At 35.1% G+C, this 20,126-nt stretch overlaps 2 protein-coding genes across 3 annotated transcripts; one reads left to right on the top strand and one right to left on the bottom strand.

The window, feature by feature from the left end:
* Nucleotides 1–405: 405 nt before the first annotated feature.
* LOC128012958 (D-amino-acid oxidase) lies at nucleotides 406–6,065 on the top strand. The gene is made up of 11 exons (XM_052595568.1): nucleotides 406–565; nucleotides 989–1,191; nucleotides 1,329–1,443; nucleotides 1,797–1,873; nucleotides 2,061–2,126; nucleotides 2,566–2,620; nucleotides 3,250–3,354; nucleotides 3,437–3,519; nucleotides 3,918–4,035; nucleotides 4,126–4,224; nucleotides 4,804–6,065. Exons 2-11 carry the CDS (start codon nucleotides 998–1,000, stop codon nucleotides 4,933–4,935), a joined length of 1,044 nt encoding a protein of 347 aa, XP_052451528.1. The 5' UTR covers nucleotides 406–565; nucleotides 989–997; the 3' UTR covers nucleotides 4,936–6,065.
* Nucleotides 5,243–20,119, bottom strand: LOC128012932 (synaptic vesicle 2-related protein). 2 transcript variants are annotated; one of them, XM_052595540.1, is made up of 17 exons: nucleotides 19,923–20,063; nucleotides 18,387–18,658; nucleotides 13,879–14,039; nucleotides 12,975–13,060; nucleotides 12,655–12,753; nucleotides 12,425–12,496; nucleotides 12,191–12,315; nucleotides 11,546–11,609; nucleotides 11,249–11,374; nucleotides 10,998–11,126; nucleotides 10,233–10,306; nucleotides 9,925–10,001; nucleotides 9,249–9,353; nucleotides 8,481–8,592; nucleotides 8,298–8,379; nucleotides 7,528–7,617; nucleotides 5,243–6,755 (listed from the first exon to the last, which is right to left on the bottom strand). In XM_052595540.1, the coding sequence occupies exons 2-17, from the start codon at nucleotides 18,419–18,421 to the stop codon at nucleotides 6,543–6,545; spliced, it is 1,650 nt and encodes a 549-aa protein (XP_052451500.1). In that variant the 5' UTR covers nucleotides 18,422–18,658; nucleotides 19,923–20,063; the 3' UTR covers nucleotides 5,243–6,542. The 2 variants fall into 2 exon arrangements, with proteins under 2 accessions (XP_052451500.1, XP_052451491.1); XM_052595531.1 differs by lacking the exon at nucleotides 18,387–18,658 and having other exon boundaries at nucleotides 19,923–20,119.
* Nucleotides 20,120–20,126: the final 7 nt, after the last annotated feature.

A 20,126-nucleotide genomic window follows, 5' to 3' on the forward strand; every position in this document is an offset into this window, starting at 1 on the left:
AGTCTGGACACATAGGAACAATTGCTCAGGTTACAACTGCTAGAATAATAATAATAATAAAAAAAGATTATTATAAAGTTTCTGCTGGCATCTATGTGAAAGTGGCGTGTTTTGATAAGATTTCACAAATACCCAGAATAACACAGATTGCACTGGTGGTATAAAACGACTTATACTGACACCTACTGGAGTAACGATGTACCACAAGCGACTCTTTTTGGTGAACAAATTAAAAAGATTCGAATCACTAAGATGAATCAAAACGATGAATTTTCTATGGCTGAATTAAGAATAGCAAACTAGTATTACTAGTTATACCATGTAAGAATAGTAAGACTAGCATTCAGCATCCATCATACAGAGCATTTTCGGAAGGCGTATAACTCAGGAATAGCGCCACCTCAACGTCACAGTTGAAGTTACGTAATGAGGGAAAAAGTTAATTTTTAAGTTTTGCGTCCTATCGTTACATTGCTTAATAAGACTGTTCTTGCAAGAGAGAAGATAAGAACGTGTTTAGGACAACGTCGATCTCTTTTTGAAGTTAACAAGACAAAAAAGTTTGGTAAGTGAAACTGTCTTTTTATCAAACTGACCTAAATACAATGGAATGCAATTCTGCCAAGTGCATAAATGTAACATATGGATTCATTCAAGCTTGGCATTACATGCAATGCATTACCTATTAAGCTTTAGCTTAAAAATATTTAAAAGCTCACAAAAATTATACTAATAAAAACAACTCAAGCTCTTTAACCTCATTATGCATGTTAACGTAATTGTGTCCATATGGAATTTTAAATGAACATAAGACTTAATTAAATAAATGTTGCATTTTTCATGACAATGCAAACATATGGCAGCATTATGTATTCACTGGTGGATGATTCAAAATACACAAGTTTGTGCTAAAATTCTTATCCAATCAGTTGGCAACATTACGATATTTAATAAACAACCCTGCATTCATATTTACACTTGCATTTAGTTAGCAGAGATGAGGGTGTGCATTATTGGAGCGGGGGTCATCGGCCTCTCCACTGCTCAGAGCATCTACCAGCACTTCCACGACAGGATCGCCCCTCTCACCATAGAGGTGTATGCTGATGTCTTCACTCCACTCACCACCAGTGACGGGGCAGCTGGACTCTGGCAGCCATATCTCTATGACAAGGGGAATGTGCAAGAAACGTGAGCTTTTATTTGTGTGGAATCTGTGTCAGTGAATCAGTGGAAGCACATCCTTATGTTTCTCAATTATCCTGAAGTACCCAGGATGCTCTATATTCTATAGCAGCAAGTAGAATGTTTTATTTCCTTTTTCTCAGTAAATGGAACAAAGAGACGTTTCAGTATCTACTAAGTTGCCTCAGCTCTCCAGATTCTGTGAGAATGGGAATCTTTCTCCAGTCTGGCTACAATCTGTGCACTGAACACCTGCCGGTGAGAACATTAGCTTTCCATGTTATCATCTACAGAGTGGTGTGTAATAAACTGCGTATTCTGATACATAGAGCATACTGTAGTATATAGTCAGGTAAATGATTTCACAATTTGGTCTCTGACTGTAGGCCCTTATTTATAGAATAACAATTCTTCTTGACTGAATGATGTTCTTGCACTCCACAAGTCCAGTGCAGGGCATGTTTGAAAGTGCAGAACAGAGCATAATGAACCTTACTGTATAGCTGAATAAAAAAATAACAAAACTGGTCAGAATCAAAAGGCCTTAACGTCCACTTTAAACTGCAGAGAATTGTGAAAATGACTGCAATTTCTCTGCTCCCCTCAAACAGGACCCTTCATTTAAAGATGCTGTGTTGGGCTTTCGTCAGCTGACTCAACGTGAACTAGACATGTTCCCAGGATACAGGTACTTATCACCTGCATCCCATCACAAGTTATTTCTGTAATTTGATGCTGAAGACTTATTTTCAGAATCAATTTTGTTGTTTTACCCTTTGATAGTTGTAGGTTTGGAATCAAAATGAATGACTTTAAATGGATTTGATCATGAAATGGATTTGTGAATGCAATATTGTTTCACTTTGTCTTTTCAGTTTTGGGTGGTTCAACACTGCTCTCATGATTGAAGGGAAAACATACCTGCCCTGGCTTATGGACTGGTGCGAGATTCCTGTTATCTAATCTAATCTAAAGAATTGGAATGAAATAGAATTGAATATACTGTACAATGGAGTTCAAAAGTCCACAGTGAAATCTGAAATTCAAAATGTAATTTAAGCTTGGAAAGTGTTACATTTTTTTCAGATAAGAGATTTAATTTAAGATCAATAAGTAATATTTCAGATTTTTAGGCTTATGTATATGTGTCTACACATCTTCTACATGCATAGATGTGTGTGTATGTGTGTGTCCAAATTTTTACCTGCATGTTCGTATCCTATTGTTTTACTGTATACACATCAGAATAACCATGGTGCATTTATATAGTTATGTGAAATCTGTTGTGAATGTGTTACTCATTTACAGTTTGAATCTTTTCTGGTCTAACAATGATTAACAGTATCTTTGACACCTTGGTCACTTTTCTGATTTCTGCAGGTTAAGACAAAGAAAGGTCAAGTTTTATCAGAGGAAGATCGGTTCATTTAAAGAGGTCTGAGCAATTCCTTTTTCATTTATCTTTTGAAATTTTAAAGTTCAGCATCTTAAAATTTACACTGCTGTTTATTTAAATATTTTTTGAAAGAAATCATTCAGTGATGATCATTCAAATTCTCTAAAACACATTAAATCGATCACATTAAACTGAATACATTAAAGTAAAAAATGAAAAAAAAAAGTGATTTCTGAAGGATCATGTGACACTGAAGAATGAACTAATGACTGCTGAAAATTTAGCATTTCGTCAGAGATAAATTAAATTTTAACATGTATTTAAATAGTTGTTAATATATATAAAACAGTTATTTTGTAATAATATTACAATAATAATATTGTTATAACATTACAGCTTTTACTGTATTTTAGATCAAATAAATGCAGCCTTTGTGACCATAAGAGACTTATAAAAAAAGTCTTAGCTAGCCCAAGCTTTTGAACGGTAGTGTACTTGTTAGCTTTATTGTTAAAACAATTCAGAAAAGTGTAGCATCTGGTTAACTAATACTAAGCTGATTCACTAATTTAATTTAATTAATGTTGAGATTCTGCTTGCCTCATGTAAACTGTTCATTTTAATCATAAAATGTGTGTATTTGTAATGTCCTCAAAAATGGACTCCAGCTGGCAGACAGTGGTGCTGATGTTATCATCAACTGTTCCGGTGTCCGATCAGGAGACCTTCAGCCTGATCCTGAGCTCCAGCCGGGCAGAGGACAGATCATCAAGGTCAGGTTTAGTGGATAAAAGTCGATCAGGCATAAACCTTTAACAGGGAACTGTTTTGATCTAATGCTTTTCATATCAACAGGTAGACGCTCCCTGGTTGAAACACTGGGTCATCACACATGATTCCTCATCAGGAGTTTATAACTCACCATACATAATTCCTGGGTGAGCCTCTTTATAATGACACTGTATTGTTTTTCTAGTAATTGAAATAAAATAAAATATAACAGTAGATAAAAAACTTAAACTTAAACATTAGAAATGTTGGATTGGCATCTAGCTGAGATGTACAAAAATTACTAAAGCTAAAAAATAAACTGAAGTAAAAAATATAAATATAAATAAATAAAATGACAAAGGTGCATAACATTGCTAAATTCGAACTAAAATTAAAAAGTAAACTGAAAATATAAAAGCTAAATTAAAATATGAATAAATACTGTTATAGTATGTAATACTAAAATAATACGTAATTACTCAAGCATTGTTGTGTTTATAATGAGGTGCAAATAGTGTTGTCTTAGCAGTGATGTACATTACCTCTGGTAATAATGTGTCTGCAGGAGTCGTTTAGTCACTGTGGGTGGAGTTTTCCAAGTCGGAAACTGGAATCTGCAGAACTGTTCTGTGGACCATGAAGGAATCTGGGAAGCTGCCTGCAAGCTTGAGCCCAGTCTACAGGTAGCTTCAGCCATTTAGCCTTCCTAAATTAGTGATTGTTTGAGTGGCATGAGTGGATTGGATCTCTTTTTTTTTTTTTTTTTTCACTAGCATGCGCGGATAGTAGAGGATTGGACTGGTCTCAGGCCCACACGCAATAAAGTTAGACTGGAGAAAGAGACCATACGATCTGGACCGATGTCGTTTGAGGCGAGTATAATGATCATTACACTTGAGATCTGATGCCATCTTTTCAATAAAGAAAGATTGCTATCAGTATCAACAGCCAAGATAATGGATGATTAATACATTAATAGCCCCTAAATGGACATGCTATTGGAAAAATATGAGATGTAAGGAAAAAAATATATTGCAGAGCATTTGCCTTCGCTTGCAAAACTTTTGCTTTCCCCCAGGAACCATTGAATTCAATTGCAAAATTTTAGCATTTGCTTACAAAACTGGTATTGGAAAAATATGAGATGTAAAAATATATTAATACTTTGCAAGGATTGATTCTGATACTGACACAAAATTATGAAAAAGACTGCTTCTAGCATGATGCGGTGTGAGCAATAACGTACACATCCACATGGTGTAAAGTTTTGCAAGTGAATGCTAAAGTTTTAAAAGCACAAATAAAAGTGTTCCAAGTAAATGCAAAATATTTTTAAGCAAACATTAAGGTTGCACAAGCAAATGCAAAAAAAATCTATTTTTCCACCATCATGTCCCTTTTGGGGTTCATGATAAATCTTTCAAACACCGTGTTGTTTTCTTTCACCTCAGGTGATTCATAACTATGGACATGGAGGTTTTGGACTGACCATCCATCGTGGATGTGCTGAGGAAGCTGCTCGTCTCTTTGGTCAGATCCTGGAGCAGAAAGGCCTGCTAGCACACTCTAAATCACGTCTCTAATAGATCTATGCCTCTGGATAATGTTATCTATCAAGTTGATTCTCGCTAATCTAATAACCATGGTCATACAGATTTCAAGAGTTAATGAATCTCTAGAATGGAATACGTTTGTCTACATTTATCTGCTCTAATATAGAATAAGGATACATATTTACATTTATGCATTTGGCAGACGCTTTTATCCAAAGCGACTTACAGTGCATTCAGGCAATACATTTTTTTAATCAGTATGTGTGTTGCCTGGGAATTGAACCCAAAACCTTTTACGCTGCTAACACAATGCTCAGTGCTCAAAAATACAACGCAATTTGCTTGAAGCATGATTTATTGTTATCATACATGTACATCCAGTGCAGTGGCAAGAGATCTGTGCACAAAGACACAAAACACGGCACTATATCACAAAAGACGGGCAACTCTCTGCACTCTCATGAACAACTGCACACTTCCCATCATGCCACACACATACCCACTTTACAGTTGAAAAGGCAGAAATAACTGAATATAGAATTGAGCGGTTGTGCTGAAAAACAAAACAAAAACAAGTTGTTGCTAAATGTTCAAGTTGTGTGTTCTGATGCAAGCCATTGTTTGAAAAATGTGCTTGGAAGCTGATGTGCTAGAACAGACAGTCATAAAATATATTGGTCCCAAAGGCCTGTACTGTTGAAAGCCACTTGCTATTGTTTTATTCTTATTGAGCTGTATTTTAAGATTATAATTATCCAATAACCTTTGATATGCCTGATTATAAGGGATCAACTGGAGTTTATACACTTTATAAGAGGGACTGTAGTTGGCAGCCGGTGAGAGGATAGAGAGGTGCTCTCAAGTGCTGAGTGGAGTGAAATGAAGACTTTGGTGTCCACTAGATACATCACTGGTGTCAATGAAAGTCCAAAACTATGAATGGCTAACAATTAACCATAACAATTAACAATTAAGTATGGTAAATGGTTCTTTAAAAACAAAAAAGAAGTATAGCACCACAAACCGGTGCACAATGTCTGATTTATAGCAGCATCCTGTCTTTCTTTCAATTAATAGATTAAAGTTGTCGTGACTCTCCCAAAGGAACGCTGGAGGTAAAGTGTAAGGCCTTCTTAAAAAAATAAAAATAATAAAACATTCTCTTTCTTCTCACTGTCATTCTAAACCTGTTGCAGACACACATTGTCCTGCGCTATCTTTCAACTTCTAGACTTCAGGTTCAAATCTTTCATTGTTCAAATGCTCATCAGATCCTTACAACATGTGAGAGCGATTTCATGTGTTAAACTGCATAATGCAATCTGTAATACTTAGATCCGTTTTCAACCCATTTCCTGTTGTACTTCTTTGTGGAATAAGGTAAAAGGGGAGTATTATGTGATGTGAATCTATTCCACTCTAATTGTTTGGTCCAGAGGTTTAGAAAAAGAAACCTTGCAACCTTAGGTGGAGGAATGTGTCATTAATGGACTGACAAAACCAAGCAGTTCTTAAAATCATTAAATCTGCTATTCTTTTGTGGACACACATTGCTTTTTTTTACAGAAAAGATTCCCCACTTCAAACTAAGAACACTTTCTTCTACTATGTCTTTCCAAACCTACATGTAGTGTGCCTTAGTCCTGTGATCCAGAGCTGGAATGTGGAATCCCTCCAGGGCTGTGCTCTGAGGCCCGTCCCATCATCTCCTGACCCCACTCTCTGTGACTGGACTCCTGGAGGCCTCGTCCTATGGTCTCTATGGGCAGGGCACAGGAAGCAATAGCAGCCAGCAGACCGCAGCAACAGTACACTGACAGAGTCAGGTACACAGAGGATTCCAGCATCACCTTGAAGAAGGAAGCAAAGATCTCTTATGTTCACCAAGATTTCATTTTTTTAAATCAAAAATACAGTAAAAACAGTAAATTAAATTAAAATTAAATTACATTTAGCAGATGCTTTTATCCAAAGCGACTTACAGTGCATTCAGGCTATCAATTTTTACCTATCATGTGTTCCCAGGGAATCGAACCCCCAACCTTGCACTTGATAGCACAATGCTCTACCAATTGAGCTACAGGAACACTATTGCATAACACTATTAGAATTTAAGTTTTCTATTTTCATGTATTTAAAAATGTAATTTATTCCTAGATTGGTAAACCTGAATTTTCAACAGCCATTACTCCAGTTTTCAGAGTCAAGTCACCTTTATTTAGATAGTGCTTTACACAATATTGGTTGTGTCATAGCAAATATTTTGCCACACGATCCTTCAGAAATCATTCTAATAGGATAATTTGGTGCTCAAGAATAATTTCTTAGTATTACTGCTGAAAATGGTTGTGCTGCTTAATATTTTACAGAAACCATTTGTTCAAAAGAATAATATAGTATAATAGAATAAATAATAGTATCTTAAAGTTTCGTATATACCAAAATGTGAACTCAAATATGTGGTTTAAGTTGGTTTTAGTATTTTCCCACCTGTGAATTTAAAATAATTTTATGTACAAACTTACTAACTTACAAACTTACTAATGAACCATAATTTCTGAAAACATTTACACAGATATGAACAGTTATTGAATAGTAAGTTCCTGGTTATTGTTTCCACACCTGTGCCACAAATGGTGTGATGAGCGCTCCAACCCGAGCCATCCCACTGCTGGTGCCCAAACCCAGTGCCCTCGTTGCTGTGGGATAAACCTGCAAAAGACACAGAGAGAGAGAGAGAGAGAGAGATAATGAGTGATTTGGGTGATCTTCTCATTGAACATTGAACTATTACATAACCACAGGGAGGTTAGTGAATGGACCTACATGACCTACATGGATCTATTACTTCACTTCACTGCTATCATGCTGTAAACACTTTCAAAACCAGTTAAATATCACAGACAAAGATTAATGTAGTTAACAAAACTGCCTCAGGTTAGTAACTACAACTACTATGTATGGAATAAAATGACCTTAATGGCATTTACAACAAAGACAACCTACAGACACTATGCATAATATTCAGCCCTCCAGTCCTGTATCTGGAGATGAACTCCAGTATTAATAAAAAAAATAAATGTGACAAAGTGGCCTGTTTTTATGTCAGGTAAGCTGTTGCAATGTCTGCCTAGTGGTAGGAGTGAGCCAGGAATTGGTCAAAAAAATCATTTTTTAGCACAGTTGATGCCTTGAGCAAAACATTTCACATTACACTGACAGTCTACAGGCTTTACTCTCCTTTCAATTTATCTGAGTGTCACATTTTCCTTTGTTTCTATTACATATTCCTTTGACTGCAAATAATGATAGAGCTTTCCTTTGAGCCTCAGTTCTTCCAAAAAAAAAAAAAAAAATTAAACAACTGAAAGGAACTGAAAAAGAGTTCTTACCTCAGGAGTGTACACATATGCAGCCTGGAAACCTCCAGCAATGAAAGCCCTTGCAATGAATATAAATACTGTCAAAGAAGTCCTGCAATATAGGGAATGTAGTTATTCACAGTATGGTCACATATGCAATTAAAAAGGCTTGAATACACTAAAAAAAAGACAGTAATAGATGTGCTTTCTGACCTTCCCACACAGGCGTAGAGTGGCACAATGCAGAGAGAGAAGACAAAGAAACACAGTGCCATAGTCATCCTTCTCCCTAATCGATCAATCGCCCACAGGGTCACCAGCAGGCCTGTGATGCATCAATCAATAAGTTAGTCACTTTTTTTTTTTTTGCCTGCCATACGTTATTTAAAAATGAGATGTTAAAGTTCACCCAAACATTTTTTTTCCCGAAATGTAGATTCGTTTTTTCTTCATTGGAACAGATTCAAAGAAATTTAGCACTGCATCACTTACTCACCAATGGATCCTCTGCAGTGAATGGGTGCCGTAAGAATGACAGTCCAAACACTGGGTAAAAAATATCACAAAAATGCACAATTAATCCACACGATTCCAGTCATCTCAGATTACACTGACTTCTGTTTAGAATTGTTTTGGACTGTTTTTGCTTTTTAATTGTGTTTGATCTGTGCATATTTCTCTCCTGATTCAGACAAGACATCTTAAAGATGCTTTTCACTTCAAAATACATTAACTGATGAACTTGAGTCATGTGGATTATCGTGATGCTTTTATCAGCTGTTTCATCTCTCATTCTGATGGCACCCATTCAGTGAGGAGGATCCACTGGTGAGCAAGTGACATAATGCTTAATTCCTCCAAATCTGTTCTGATAAAGAAACAAACTTACATCCAAACTTAACTACCTTCGACCTTCTATCTTGGAGAGTGGGTAAATGTTTTATTATTTTAATTTAATTGCATTAAAATACAAATGTATACCAGGAAACTCAGAAAGTGTGGTCCATAGAAGGTCTTTGTAATCATCTGAATTCAGATATTTGCACTCCAAACTGCAACCTGGCTCCATTTTACTGCCCTTCGCCTCTAGGGGGAGACACAAGACCAATGTATGGTGAACGTGATTTCAAAAGTACAACATGTTCCTGATCAACCTCCCTTTTGATCCTGAAACAACACTCCAATCAACCAATATGAACTGAGATATAACTTTTCAGGAAATAACTGTTTAAGGCTTACAATTAGGATTCTACACCCTTGTTAATCAGCTATCCTTTCCCACTGATTTTAGGAATAAATGATGGTTAGGGTTAGGTTTAGGTTTAGGGATTGGGTTAAGTCTATATTCTTGGACAATAATTTTGTTCCAGGATCATCAAAACATGTTGATGCAGCAACATGTATACTTGGCAAAATCACAGCGATCCCATTGTATGCACACAGAATACCTTGGTTTTGTATGGTTTTGATTCTTCTGGAGTGAAATTATATTAAACACACTGGTTTACATACTATTTAAAAAAAATTAAACAGCATACAGGTTAAATTGTACAGTATACAACATATGTTGAATAATGTGATATTCTATTCTTTACATAGCCCCTATTTTCTCACTATACTCCAGTCTGTTTTTACACACACAATAGCTTTCACTCACGACCACAGGCGCCTCCCTCCTGGAAAAGTGCAGTGGTCAGCAAAACCACGCCATAATATGAGAATGCATTAGAGAACCTGTAACAGAAAGCACATAATAAACTGAATATGAATGAAAGCAGCCAGAACAAAACACTGTGAAATATCTGAGTGTAATTGTGAAACAAAAGAGATAGATGTGACAAAAATCTTAGGGGAACAAAACATCCTTTTTAAGATTTAGTAGTAGACATCTCCATGAAGAATGCAGACAGGTGATTGAATAAGAGCTAACACGGTAATTAATAGGAATTTGTATGACCATCTTACCATATGAACCAGAGCAGAATAGTAGTCAAACGGAAGTGTGGAGAGAAAAGATCTTGAATTTTTCCCCTGTCCTCCTGAACACAGAAAATAACAATTATACCCAAAATAAGGGGAGATAAAATATGTCAAAATGGATAAAGAGAGAGAGAGATAGAGAGAGAATAAATATGGTAATATTGTGAAATATTATTATTAGATCACATTATATAAAATTAAAATATTTTTTCTATTTTAATATATTTTAAAAAAAGTAATTTATTCCTATGATAGCAAAGCTGAATCCAGCAGCCATTACTCCAGTTTTCAGCGAAACACTTCTTATTATCATCAATGCTGAAAAGGGTTTTACTGCTTAATATTTTTGCAGAAACCATGAAACCATTATTATTATTTTTTTTCAGAATTCTTTGATGAATAGAAAGGTCAAAAGAATAATAACAGAAGTAGTATAAATAATATTATCTAATAGTTTGGTATAGAAAAAAACATGAACATGTAGTTTAAGTTGATTCGTATGTATGTATGTATGCATTTATTCATTCCAAAGATTTTAAACAACTCATAATCATAATTCATAAAAATAATTTATGCATCATAATTTTTGCATGAAAACTTTCACACACCAATGCAGATTCAACACTACTGTATTATAAGAAGTGTTTAATGGTTTTCCAAGAAATTAAGACCAAGTAAAAAAAAAGCCATAAATGGCATAAATTATATAAATAAAGTAATATACACAAGTATATTTAACGGGTATTTTACCTGTCTGGCTGCTATGAGTTTTCCCAGCGGCATGGGGACATTATTCTCTGTAGCAATGCGTTTGAGTGTGTTTAAAGCCTTCTCTTTATTTCCTGTCAGGACGTCATAACGAGCGCTCTCCGGCAGCCACTGTTGATGTGCATTTGAAATTTTGCTTAGACTTTTGTTTAGACAATATATCGCTCACACCGATATATAATTCATATCTAGCTCAAAATGAAACAACAAAAGTGCTATTTTAGAACACTTACAAAGCAAAGAAAAGCAAAAATGAAGAGTGGAATGGTGGAGAAGGCCAGCAGCCAGCGCCAGCCTAAGGTTGGCATCACCAAAATAGCCAGGAGCACTTCAAATACTGTACCCAAAGCCCAGAAGATCTACAGCAGGTCAGAGAGAAAGAGATTTCAAAGAGATTTAGACTAAATCCACACAATATCACAGTTATGACAATCTCCATGTTTTGGTTCAATTTATAACTGAAACTATTTAATCAATCAGGGCTATGATATCTGTATTTAAGAATAGAATAGAATAGAATAGAATATTACCTCAATCAACAGAATGCAAGTGGCTCTGGACCGCATGGGGAGAAACTCAGCATACAATGTTACTCTTAAAGGAGAGACCACAAGTTTGCTATAAGTCTCTAATTATTCAGTGATATTGTTATTAAAACTGGCAAATTGTAAAGGACAACATACAAATGAAAAGAACCTTAAATGTTAGGGTAACACCTTGCAATTCTCCTTACCATAATTAAATTGATGCTTGCACACTATCATTCAAATGTTATTTAGCAAGGATGCATTAAATATTTTTTTACATCGCTTTAAAAAAATTTTTTTTAAATAAATGCTGTTCTTTTACTTTTTTTTTTTATTCAGTAAATCGTAAAAAAAAAAGAACAAATATATCCACAAATATTTTGAGTAACACAACTATTCTCAAGTTGATAATTACAAGAAATGTTAAATCCACCAAATTTACCAACGCATAGCACCAGCATTTGATTTACTCTCACAGGATGTAGTAAAATAGAGTTTAAATGTAAATATTTCACAATATGACTGTTTTACAGTATTTTTTTAATCAAATGCAGCCTTGATGAAATAAGACTTTCAAGCTTTCAAAAATCCCATCAACCCCAAACTTCTAAACCTTTGTGTGTGTATTTAGATCTGTGTCATACTCACGATTGTGGAGCCCCTCCAATGCCAAAGCCCACCAGAGCTCTGAGGAACAGGATCCATCCATATATAGGTGCAAACGCACTGAGGAGGCCATAAAACAAAGTCCAAAATACACTCATCTTCAAACCCTACCAAAAACACACACATCTTTAATCATTCCCCGCTGGTGCACAGTGAATATAAATCCCATTTGTGCCATTGGACATGCACATACTTCACTTTAATTTACATACTCACTGTTTTTCTCCCATATTTATCAGATATGTTGCCCCATAATGAAGAACTGATCATCATTCCAATAAACACTACCTGTTTCAGAGAATGGTAGAATCTCCACATTACATACACATCAATGTGGTTATTCAGGCAAACACATTTAGGAAGGATCTAGAAAACCAATACTACTTCCAAACGTTCTAAAAAGCATGAGGAAAGTCATTATTGACCCCAGGAATAGTGTACAGTACCGAAGTTAGCAGTGCCACCTCCCAGCTGAGCAGTGCCCACTCACAGTGCAGTTGAGGGGCCAATATACTGAGGATCATCATCTCCATGGCATCGGCCATCTGCACACAAATTCAGCCATCGGCAATATGGAAACAAATATAGCAGCTACTCCATCTGACTAACAGAATTAGCTAAAGATTTACAGCTTATTAATTTGTAAATAAAATGTTTAATTTATACAATGTCTTACTGGAACCCAAGGTCAATTTAATTGTAATTATAGAGTGCTGTGATGATACAACAATTGTTTCCTCAGTGCATTTTGTTTAAGTTTTGTTACCCATGAAAGTCCAGTAAGGATGGATAGTTTCCACTGGAATGTCCCGAAGCCAATGGCTTCCACTGCATCCTCAACCATGAAGGTATCTGTTGAACGAGCAACATATGGAGAGTAGTTTAGCCTTAAAGATGTTCAGTGAGCTGTCTGATAATTAATTCAACAGTCCTGTATATAGAAACCATTTAACATGCTCAAGTATCATTTTGTCATTAGCTCTTATTATTGCATTTTTAATTTTAATTTAAGTTTCAGTAATTTTATGTAGTTCTATGTTTCTACTTCTATTTTATGTACTATATTTCTGTTGAATTAATTTTTACTTCAGTTTTAGTCATTTTAGTTCTTCAGTTTAAACATTTGAATTAAGTTAGTTGCATTTCAAATTTTCATTAGATTTTTTTTTATTATTATTATTGTTTTATTACAGCTTTAATTAACAAAAGAAAAATCGATTAAATGAATAAACTACATACAATTTGTTTTTCAACTTTTAATTGATTAATGATAACAAAGTTAGGAGATCTGGAAGGAGGAGGCGGGAATCGGCGAATGTTTAAAAATAAAACTTTAATAAACAAATAAACAAACACAAACAAAAGTAAAAGCGGAAGGTCCTCACGGACAACTGCTGCATAAATAACAAAATAAATAGTCCAGGCCTGGTCCTCTCTCATCTTTCATTGTTGTCACTCCTCCTTTTATCCATCCGGAGCTCCTGCGTGGGACTCGAGACCGGTGAGTGGTGCTAGTGTCGCTCATTACACTTTCACTCCACCGGCCTCGCTTCCCTCCCACGGCTCTCGGCCCCGCCCACTCATCGCAAACATTTAGAAAGAAACTAAACACCTTTTCTAACAAAAAATTAACTAGTGATCAGTAAGCAATATTTATTGGCTAATCATACCATCAGTGGGGTTGGCAAACTCCCGAGGAACCGGAGCACCATCAGCCAGGGAAACAGACTCCATATCCGTCCGTCCTCCATCCATCTGCAAAGCCTCTTCCCTGCTGCAATATTCATCCTCTGAGCGAGTGCTTTCACCTGTACGCCGGAACTTCACCACTCTGTCAGAGAGAAAAACAGGAAGACAGATATCAGAATCAATTAGAAGATTCAGATTGACATATTTCTGAAGTGCTATATATATATATGAATGGCTCCAACACACTGAATAAAGGTTTAATTTAGCAATGCCTTTGCATGTGCCTACACACCATCCAGCCAATATATGCTGTTTATTGTAACGTGGCATGCTAAAATATATCCCTTGACAGAACAAGCATCTGCATGTGGGATACAGCTGCAATGTGCAGGACAGAATGATGCACATAATAAAAGCCTGTTGCCAAGGTGATGAGAGAGCTTGTTTGTGCAATGCCTGGAAAGAAAGCACAAGAGAATGCTAGCATGTTGTGATGATGTGTGAAGAGACAGTGGAGTAATGTTTGAAACTGTGACTCACAACCCACAGCCTTTATGGGGCAACTGGCTGACAAGAATTTTCTCACTGAATGAAAACTACAGTTGAAAGAAAACAACAACAGATGCTCTAGCAGTAGTCAGGGGGGATTTTTACTATACAAATATCCTCACATCTATGAAGACCGATTGGATCAGGGAGCAGTAAATAAGAGGAGCACAGAGATATCCAGTGTTTTAATTACTGTAATTGCAATGCTCACAGCGACACTATGAGCAATAAAGCTTTCATGAGCAGCTGTGTAATTAAACAGATGACCTCTCCATGCTCAGCAGAGACAAACGTGTCTCTGGGAGCATTAAAATAAACAAATAAAAAACAAGATGAAGATCATAAATCTTCTCAAATTAGCAATGATTTTAATGACAGCACAGACCTGGGCTCCTGCAAACATAAAGAAAATCCCATGAAAGAATGGTGTTTGTGACTCTTTCCTCTGTATTATTTCCATAAAGCATGGAAAAGACCAGCTGAATCAAGCTCTACATCAACAATTAAGAACGCTGCCATTCTGATTTCTGCACACCATCAGATGGCGACTGGGCCTACTGCCAAGCATCAGCAGCACAGGAATAACATCAGCATAAGCAGGCAGATTATTCAGAACTCTTCTTTGCATCAGTGGAAAGACCTTTACTGCAACAAAGATTATCAATGACACACAAGGATAGATTTCCATTTGTTTGTAACTTGCACTGTCTTGTTAAGATGCCACTGATGGACTGGGTGATCAATCAAGACTGAGACCAAGATGTTTTGCTGTTCATGACTGATCTTATTCCATTTAAAACAGTCATACACCATTCACTGAAATGAATCTCATGATGTGGTTTATACAGGAAAGTCCATCTAGACTCTTCACTGAAAGTTAGGGTTTGATTGAACAGGTTACATCAACAAACAGCTGCCAAAAAGGGCAACTGACTTTCAAAAAAAAAAAAAAAACTTACTATTTAAAGGAGAAGTCAGAAATAGCCCTATTAACATGTATTCTGTCATAAGCGATGTGATCATAATATATATATATATATATATATATATACATAATATAAAATGGATCACAAAACTCATGGTTCAGATCACATTACGGATTTTGAGTCATGGATTGGTTATTTTTTTCGAATCAGAAAAAAACACACAAAAAAAAACAAACTACTGATATCTTACTTTTCTATAGGGGTGCAATGGATCACACACCTCATGGTTCAGATCATATTTGACCATGGACCACAAAATGTAACTATTTGAAAATCTGGAATCTGAGGGTGCAAAAAAAATCTAAATACTGAGAAAATCACCTTTGAAGTTGACCAAATTAATTCTTAGCTATGCATATTACTAATCAAAAACTATGTTTTTATACATTTATGGTAGGAAATTTACAAAATATGTTCATAGAACATGATCTTTACTTAATATTCTAATGATTCTTGGCATAAAAGAAAAATCAACAATTTTGACCAATACAACTGATAAAATACAATATACCCCAGTGACTTGAGGTCCAGGGTCACATATTACAGATTTTGAGGCATGGATCAGATAATTTTTCAGATAACAGTTAAATACAGATGCATCTTTGTTAGAGCTGTGGCGTTATTTGATTAGCAGACAGAAACCGGTATTTATTGGTTGCTGTCTCTTTAAGACCAATGCACAGACCTAATACTGACACACATTCGGTTTCTTTTTCAGCCATTTAAGTTTACTTTAGACATAATCGACAGTGTTTACTAGAATACTTGCCAAAACGGGTATTTTAACTTTATAACTTTGTGTGTATGTGAAAGAGGAATCAATTCGGCTGAGCACAAACAACAGCGCGCGAGTTAAATTTCGTGAATGTGTAAACTGGTATGACAAAACGTGCAAATGATAAACTTTCACTCCATAATTAAACCTAATCCGCGAAACACATGCGTGCTGAACCATGGGGTATAAATATATGTAAAAAAGAAAAAGAAGTAAAATTGTCTCTTAATTTTAAATGGATACCAATATTAATCATAAACATTAATCATAATATTTAATAATGTCTAGCAACTTGAAAATGTTGTATTAATAAAAAAATATTTATATAAATAATATAAATATTTATATTTATTTATTTATAAAGATTTCACTGTACACTAATTATATAAAACTATATTTCAGTGCACCATACTAAATATACAAATAAACTAAATATATGCATTTATTTGCATTCAAAGAGCTGGCAACTGATAGAAAAGGCTGGAATTAAAATGTAGTTTATCCCGTGCCCCTCCAGTAAGATTCTGGCTCCCTCTAGTGGAAATAGAAGTAGAAATGTCTGTAGGCATAAGGGAAGGCCAGAACACACAAAATAGCCCCTAACCTGCAAGTGCAAGCTTTTTTAAATTCCAGTTAAAATTAAATTTCTTACCCAGCTCTGCTTTTATTTTCCGTGATCCAGATCTCTTTTTGAGAATCCAGGTGCCAGCAATATTTATGAGGATAACATGATGCAAGTCAAGATAAACGATGAGAAGTATTGCAGAAAATAATTGTGTAGCTTTATAATAATTGAAAACAACTAATTTTTTTTGTGAATTGGGCTACCCAGCTACATTGTGCTGTGTGTTTCTGACTCACCAAAAGCCGTTTGTAAAGAGTCTCCATGAAGTTGACTACACAGTGTGAGCAGACTTTTGCTGTACATCTTTTTTTTATGTCATCATATTAAAGCGCAGCTGCTAAAATACCGAAAAAACACTACTTACATTTCTATTTTATTCTGGGGTAAATCTGGGGTTGCACATGACATGGGGTGGCAATGCTTTTTCTTAGGATGGCAGTTGGCACCCTTTGCCGCCCATAGATCGGCCCCTGAAAATTGCTTGCAAATCTCCCATTATGCTATTTTATTGTCAAATCTTTTATTCAAAATTTTTGTCAACTTGTTCATTTCATTTTAGTTTTTGAGTGAAAAAAAAAATCCATTATTTGGGGATAAGTTTGAAATGCATACTCAAAAAACTTAGGTGTATATAGCTCCGATGAGAATAAAAGTTACCTTACCATATAAAGTTTAAAATTTTATTAGATTTAACAAAAAATAATAATAAATTAATTAATTACATATATGTAATTCAAAATAAAAATAAAATATTACTTTATGATGAAAATAAAATTACATTAAACAGGACAATACACGTACCTTTACAGTTAAATTTAAACTGTTTTGCTAATATATATATATATATATATATATATATATATATATATATATATATATATATACACACACACACACACACACATATATATATGTGTAATAATAATATATATATATATATATATATATATATATATATATTATTAAGAGGGTTTTCACTTAACCTTGGGTTAACATATTTTTAATCTTTGGTTTAAGCAACATTTCAGTTTATAATTTTGAAAAGGTCTTGTATGGGTTAAGAAGGCCTTCCACAGAAATAATTTAAAAATCATTTAGTATGAACAACCTAAAAAGTCACAAACAGGATTTAAAATTTTTCTATTAGTCAAATTCAAAACCCAATAATCCATATATAACCTCTGTTATACAGGTATATTCAATGGAATCGTCACGTGCAATGCAAATGAATCAATGGACGAGGAAAATAGTCTATGCAACACAACATAGCTGCTTTAAAACACATATAGCCCGTTTAATCTACTTGATCTGTTTACCAAACGTAGCCTACACCTTTGCCACTCCATACAGCGCATAAATATCTATTCTACATCAGCCTACATCTAGGTTATGTAAGCAGTGATTTTTCAAAGAAGTTGCGTAAATATCAATGTCACATTGTGTACAGCACATTCTAGTAGATCACTAAAAGGGCTTAAGTGAAGGAAAGAGAGTGTTTGCGTGGTGGCTAAGGTCGCGTGCGGATGAAAGAAACGTGATGAAAAGCAGACTCACGGGAGCTGTCTTAACTGAAACAAATCATCGTCCATTATCGGTCTGTTCGTCGGGCTGCCGGTGTCTTTGTCTCATTGCCGTTACATTGCTGTCGGGTCGAGGCTGATTTCAGCACCACGGGCGTGAGGACAGCGAAGAGCTCAGAGAGGGGCGGTGTGGCGCGGGGCGTCCATGATTCCTGCGCGTGTCGCGTCGCTGCTGGCGTCGCTCGCTCGTGCGGGATCTCTGCACAGCCTGGAACACCCGGTTCATCCCAAACTACCGGGAGGGAACTGCGAATGTGGAGATACAATACACTTTTCCTCCCATGAATTTCATTGACTTTTTTTCATTCATTTTTTTTTTTTTGTTTGGATTAAGCTAAAAATATAAAGCTGAAAAAGCTTAAAACAAAATCAAAATTATAGAGCTCAATATCGAAGATCTACGGATAAATTGAATAATAATAAAAAAAAGATATTTACTGAAAGGATTATATCATTTTAATAAACCATAGTTATGATGGTAAGAGTTGATTGACAACTAGGCTACTGGTTCCACAGACAAGGTTAATGCCTAGTCCCAGACTAAAATGTTAGTCTGAGCGGTTTCAACTGAAACTAATTTGCACTGATTGATCTAAAAATTTGTCAGTGCCCTTGTTATGTCTCAAGATGCATACCTGCAGGCCTAATGTATTTTTCTGAGGCATGTTTTTTTTTTTTAAATAAATGTCCTAATTGAACTATTGCCTAATTCTGGTTTAGTCTAAACCCTGTCTGTGAAACCAGGTTTAAGACTTTTAAGAATAATTTGTGTGTGTGTATGTGCATTTGGATGAGAAATCCATTATATTTTGAGAGAGAGAATGAATTACAACTATTAACTTTCATTACCTTTTCTTTAATTCGAAAAAAGAAATACTCAAAGAGAAAAAGACAAAAGTAAATAAATAAACAAATTAGTTTTTGTTGTTGTCTGTTTTTAAGTCTACTCGTGTTCATTAGGAACACAAAACAAATCCAAATGCACATATAAATCCTTTAAAAGCTCACACAGCCTATTTAAAGTCTTCATTTTCTGTGACCTGGTTTATCTTATTAAGACTATGATATGGAGCTTCTATTATTATCCAGCAAATTTGTGTCCTAAACAGTTGAGGTGACTAAGGTGAATGTTGAACACTTAGCTAATGTTCGGATTAATTAATTTCTGTACTTTACAAACAAACCCTCATGTTGGCTCATAAATACAAGCTAATATACACTATATGCACTCATACACTATTTACTTATGCACTATGTACTCAACCATGTAGTGTATGAATTATATAAGATGTCTGATAGCCCCTCCCACTTCGCTACGTAATTAAAGCTGCAATAGTTAAGTGCATGAAGTGTCCAACATACACAATATTGTACTACATTAGACAAAATTAAGAACAAAAAAGCAAGAAAGACCTATGAAGCTTTTGTTACTTTAAATTGGTGTAATTCCACCCCTGGCATGAATTGTTTCACTTTACATATTCATATGAATTTTTATTTGTTTTCGTACCTGTTGTGAGTTGTATATGCTTTTACAAATTTTTGTATAATTTCTGCACAATAAAAAAAAGGAAGAGTCCAACATTCCACGCTTCGTTTTTTTCGTTTAAGTGCATCATCCATGTGTGCACTTTTTCTTCTTGGAATTTTCAGTGTGAATGCACTACTCGCATTATTTATACTAAAAAACGTCATAGAATAGTGCATAAGTACG

The sequence above is a fragment of the Carassius gibelio genome, chromosome A5 (genome assembly GCF_023724105.1).
Source record: "Carassius gibelio isolate Cgi1373 ecotype wild population from Czech Republic chromosome A5, carGib1.2-hapl.c, whole genome shotgun sequence".
Taxonomy (NCBI): domain Eukaryota; kingdom Metazoa; phylum Chordata; class Actinopteri; order Cypriniformes; family Cyprinidae; genus Carassius; species Carassius gibelio.

Coding starts and splice junctions, on each gene's coding strand:
- LOC128012958 (XM_052595568.1), top strand. CDS start 998: ATGAGGGTGTGCATTATTGGAGCGGGGGTCATCGGCCTCTCCACTGCT. Junction 1,192..1,328: donor AAGGGGAATGTGCAAGAAAC/GTGAGCTTTTAT, acceptor CCTTTTTCTCAG/TAAATGGAACAAAGAGACGT. Junction 3,520..3,917: donor TCACCATACATAATTCCTGG/GTGAGCCTCTTT, acceptor ATGTGTCTGCAG/GAGTCGTTTAGTCACTGTGG.
- LOC128012932 (XM_052595531.1), bottom strand. CDS start 20,119: ATGCACTATTCTATGACGTTTTTTAGTATAAATAATGCGAGTAGTGCA. Junction 10,307..10,997: donor AACTCATAGCAGCCAGACAG/GTAAAATACCCG, acceptor TTCTGTGTTCAG/GAGGACAGGGGAAAAATTCA. Junction 10,002..10,232: donor ATTCTGCTCTGGTTCATATG/GTAAGATGGTCA, acceptor TTTCTGTTACAG/GTTCTCTAATGCATTCTCAT.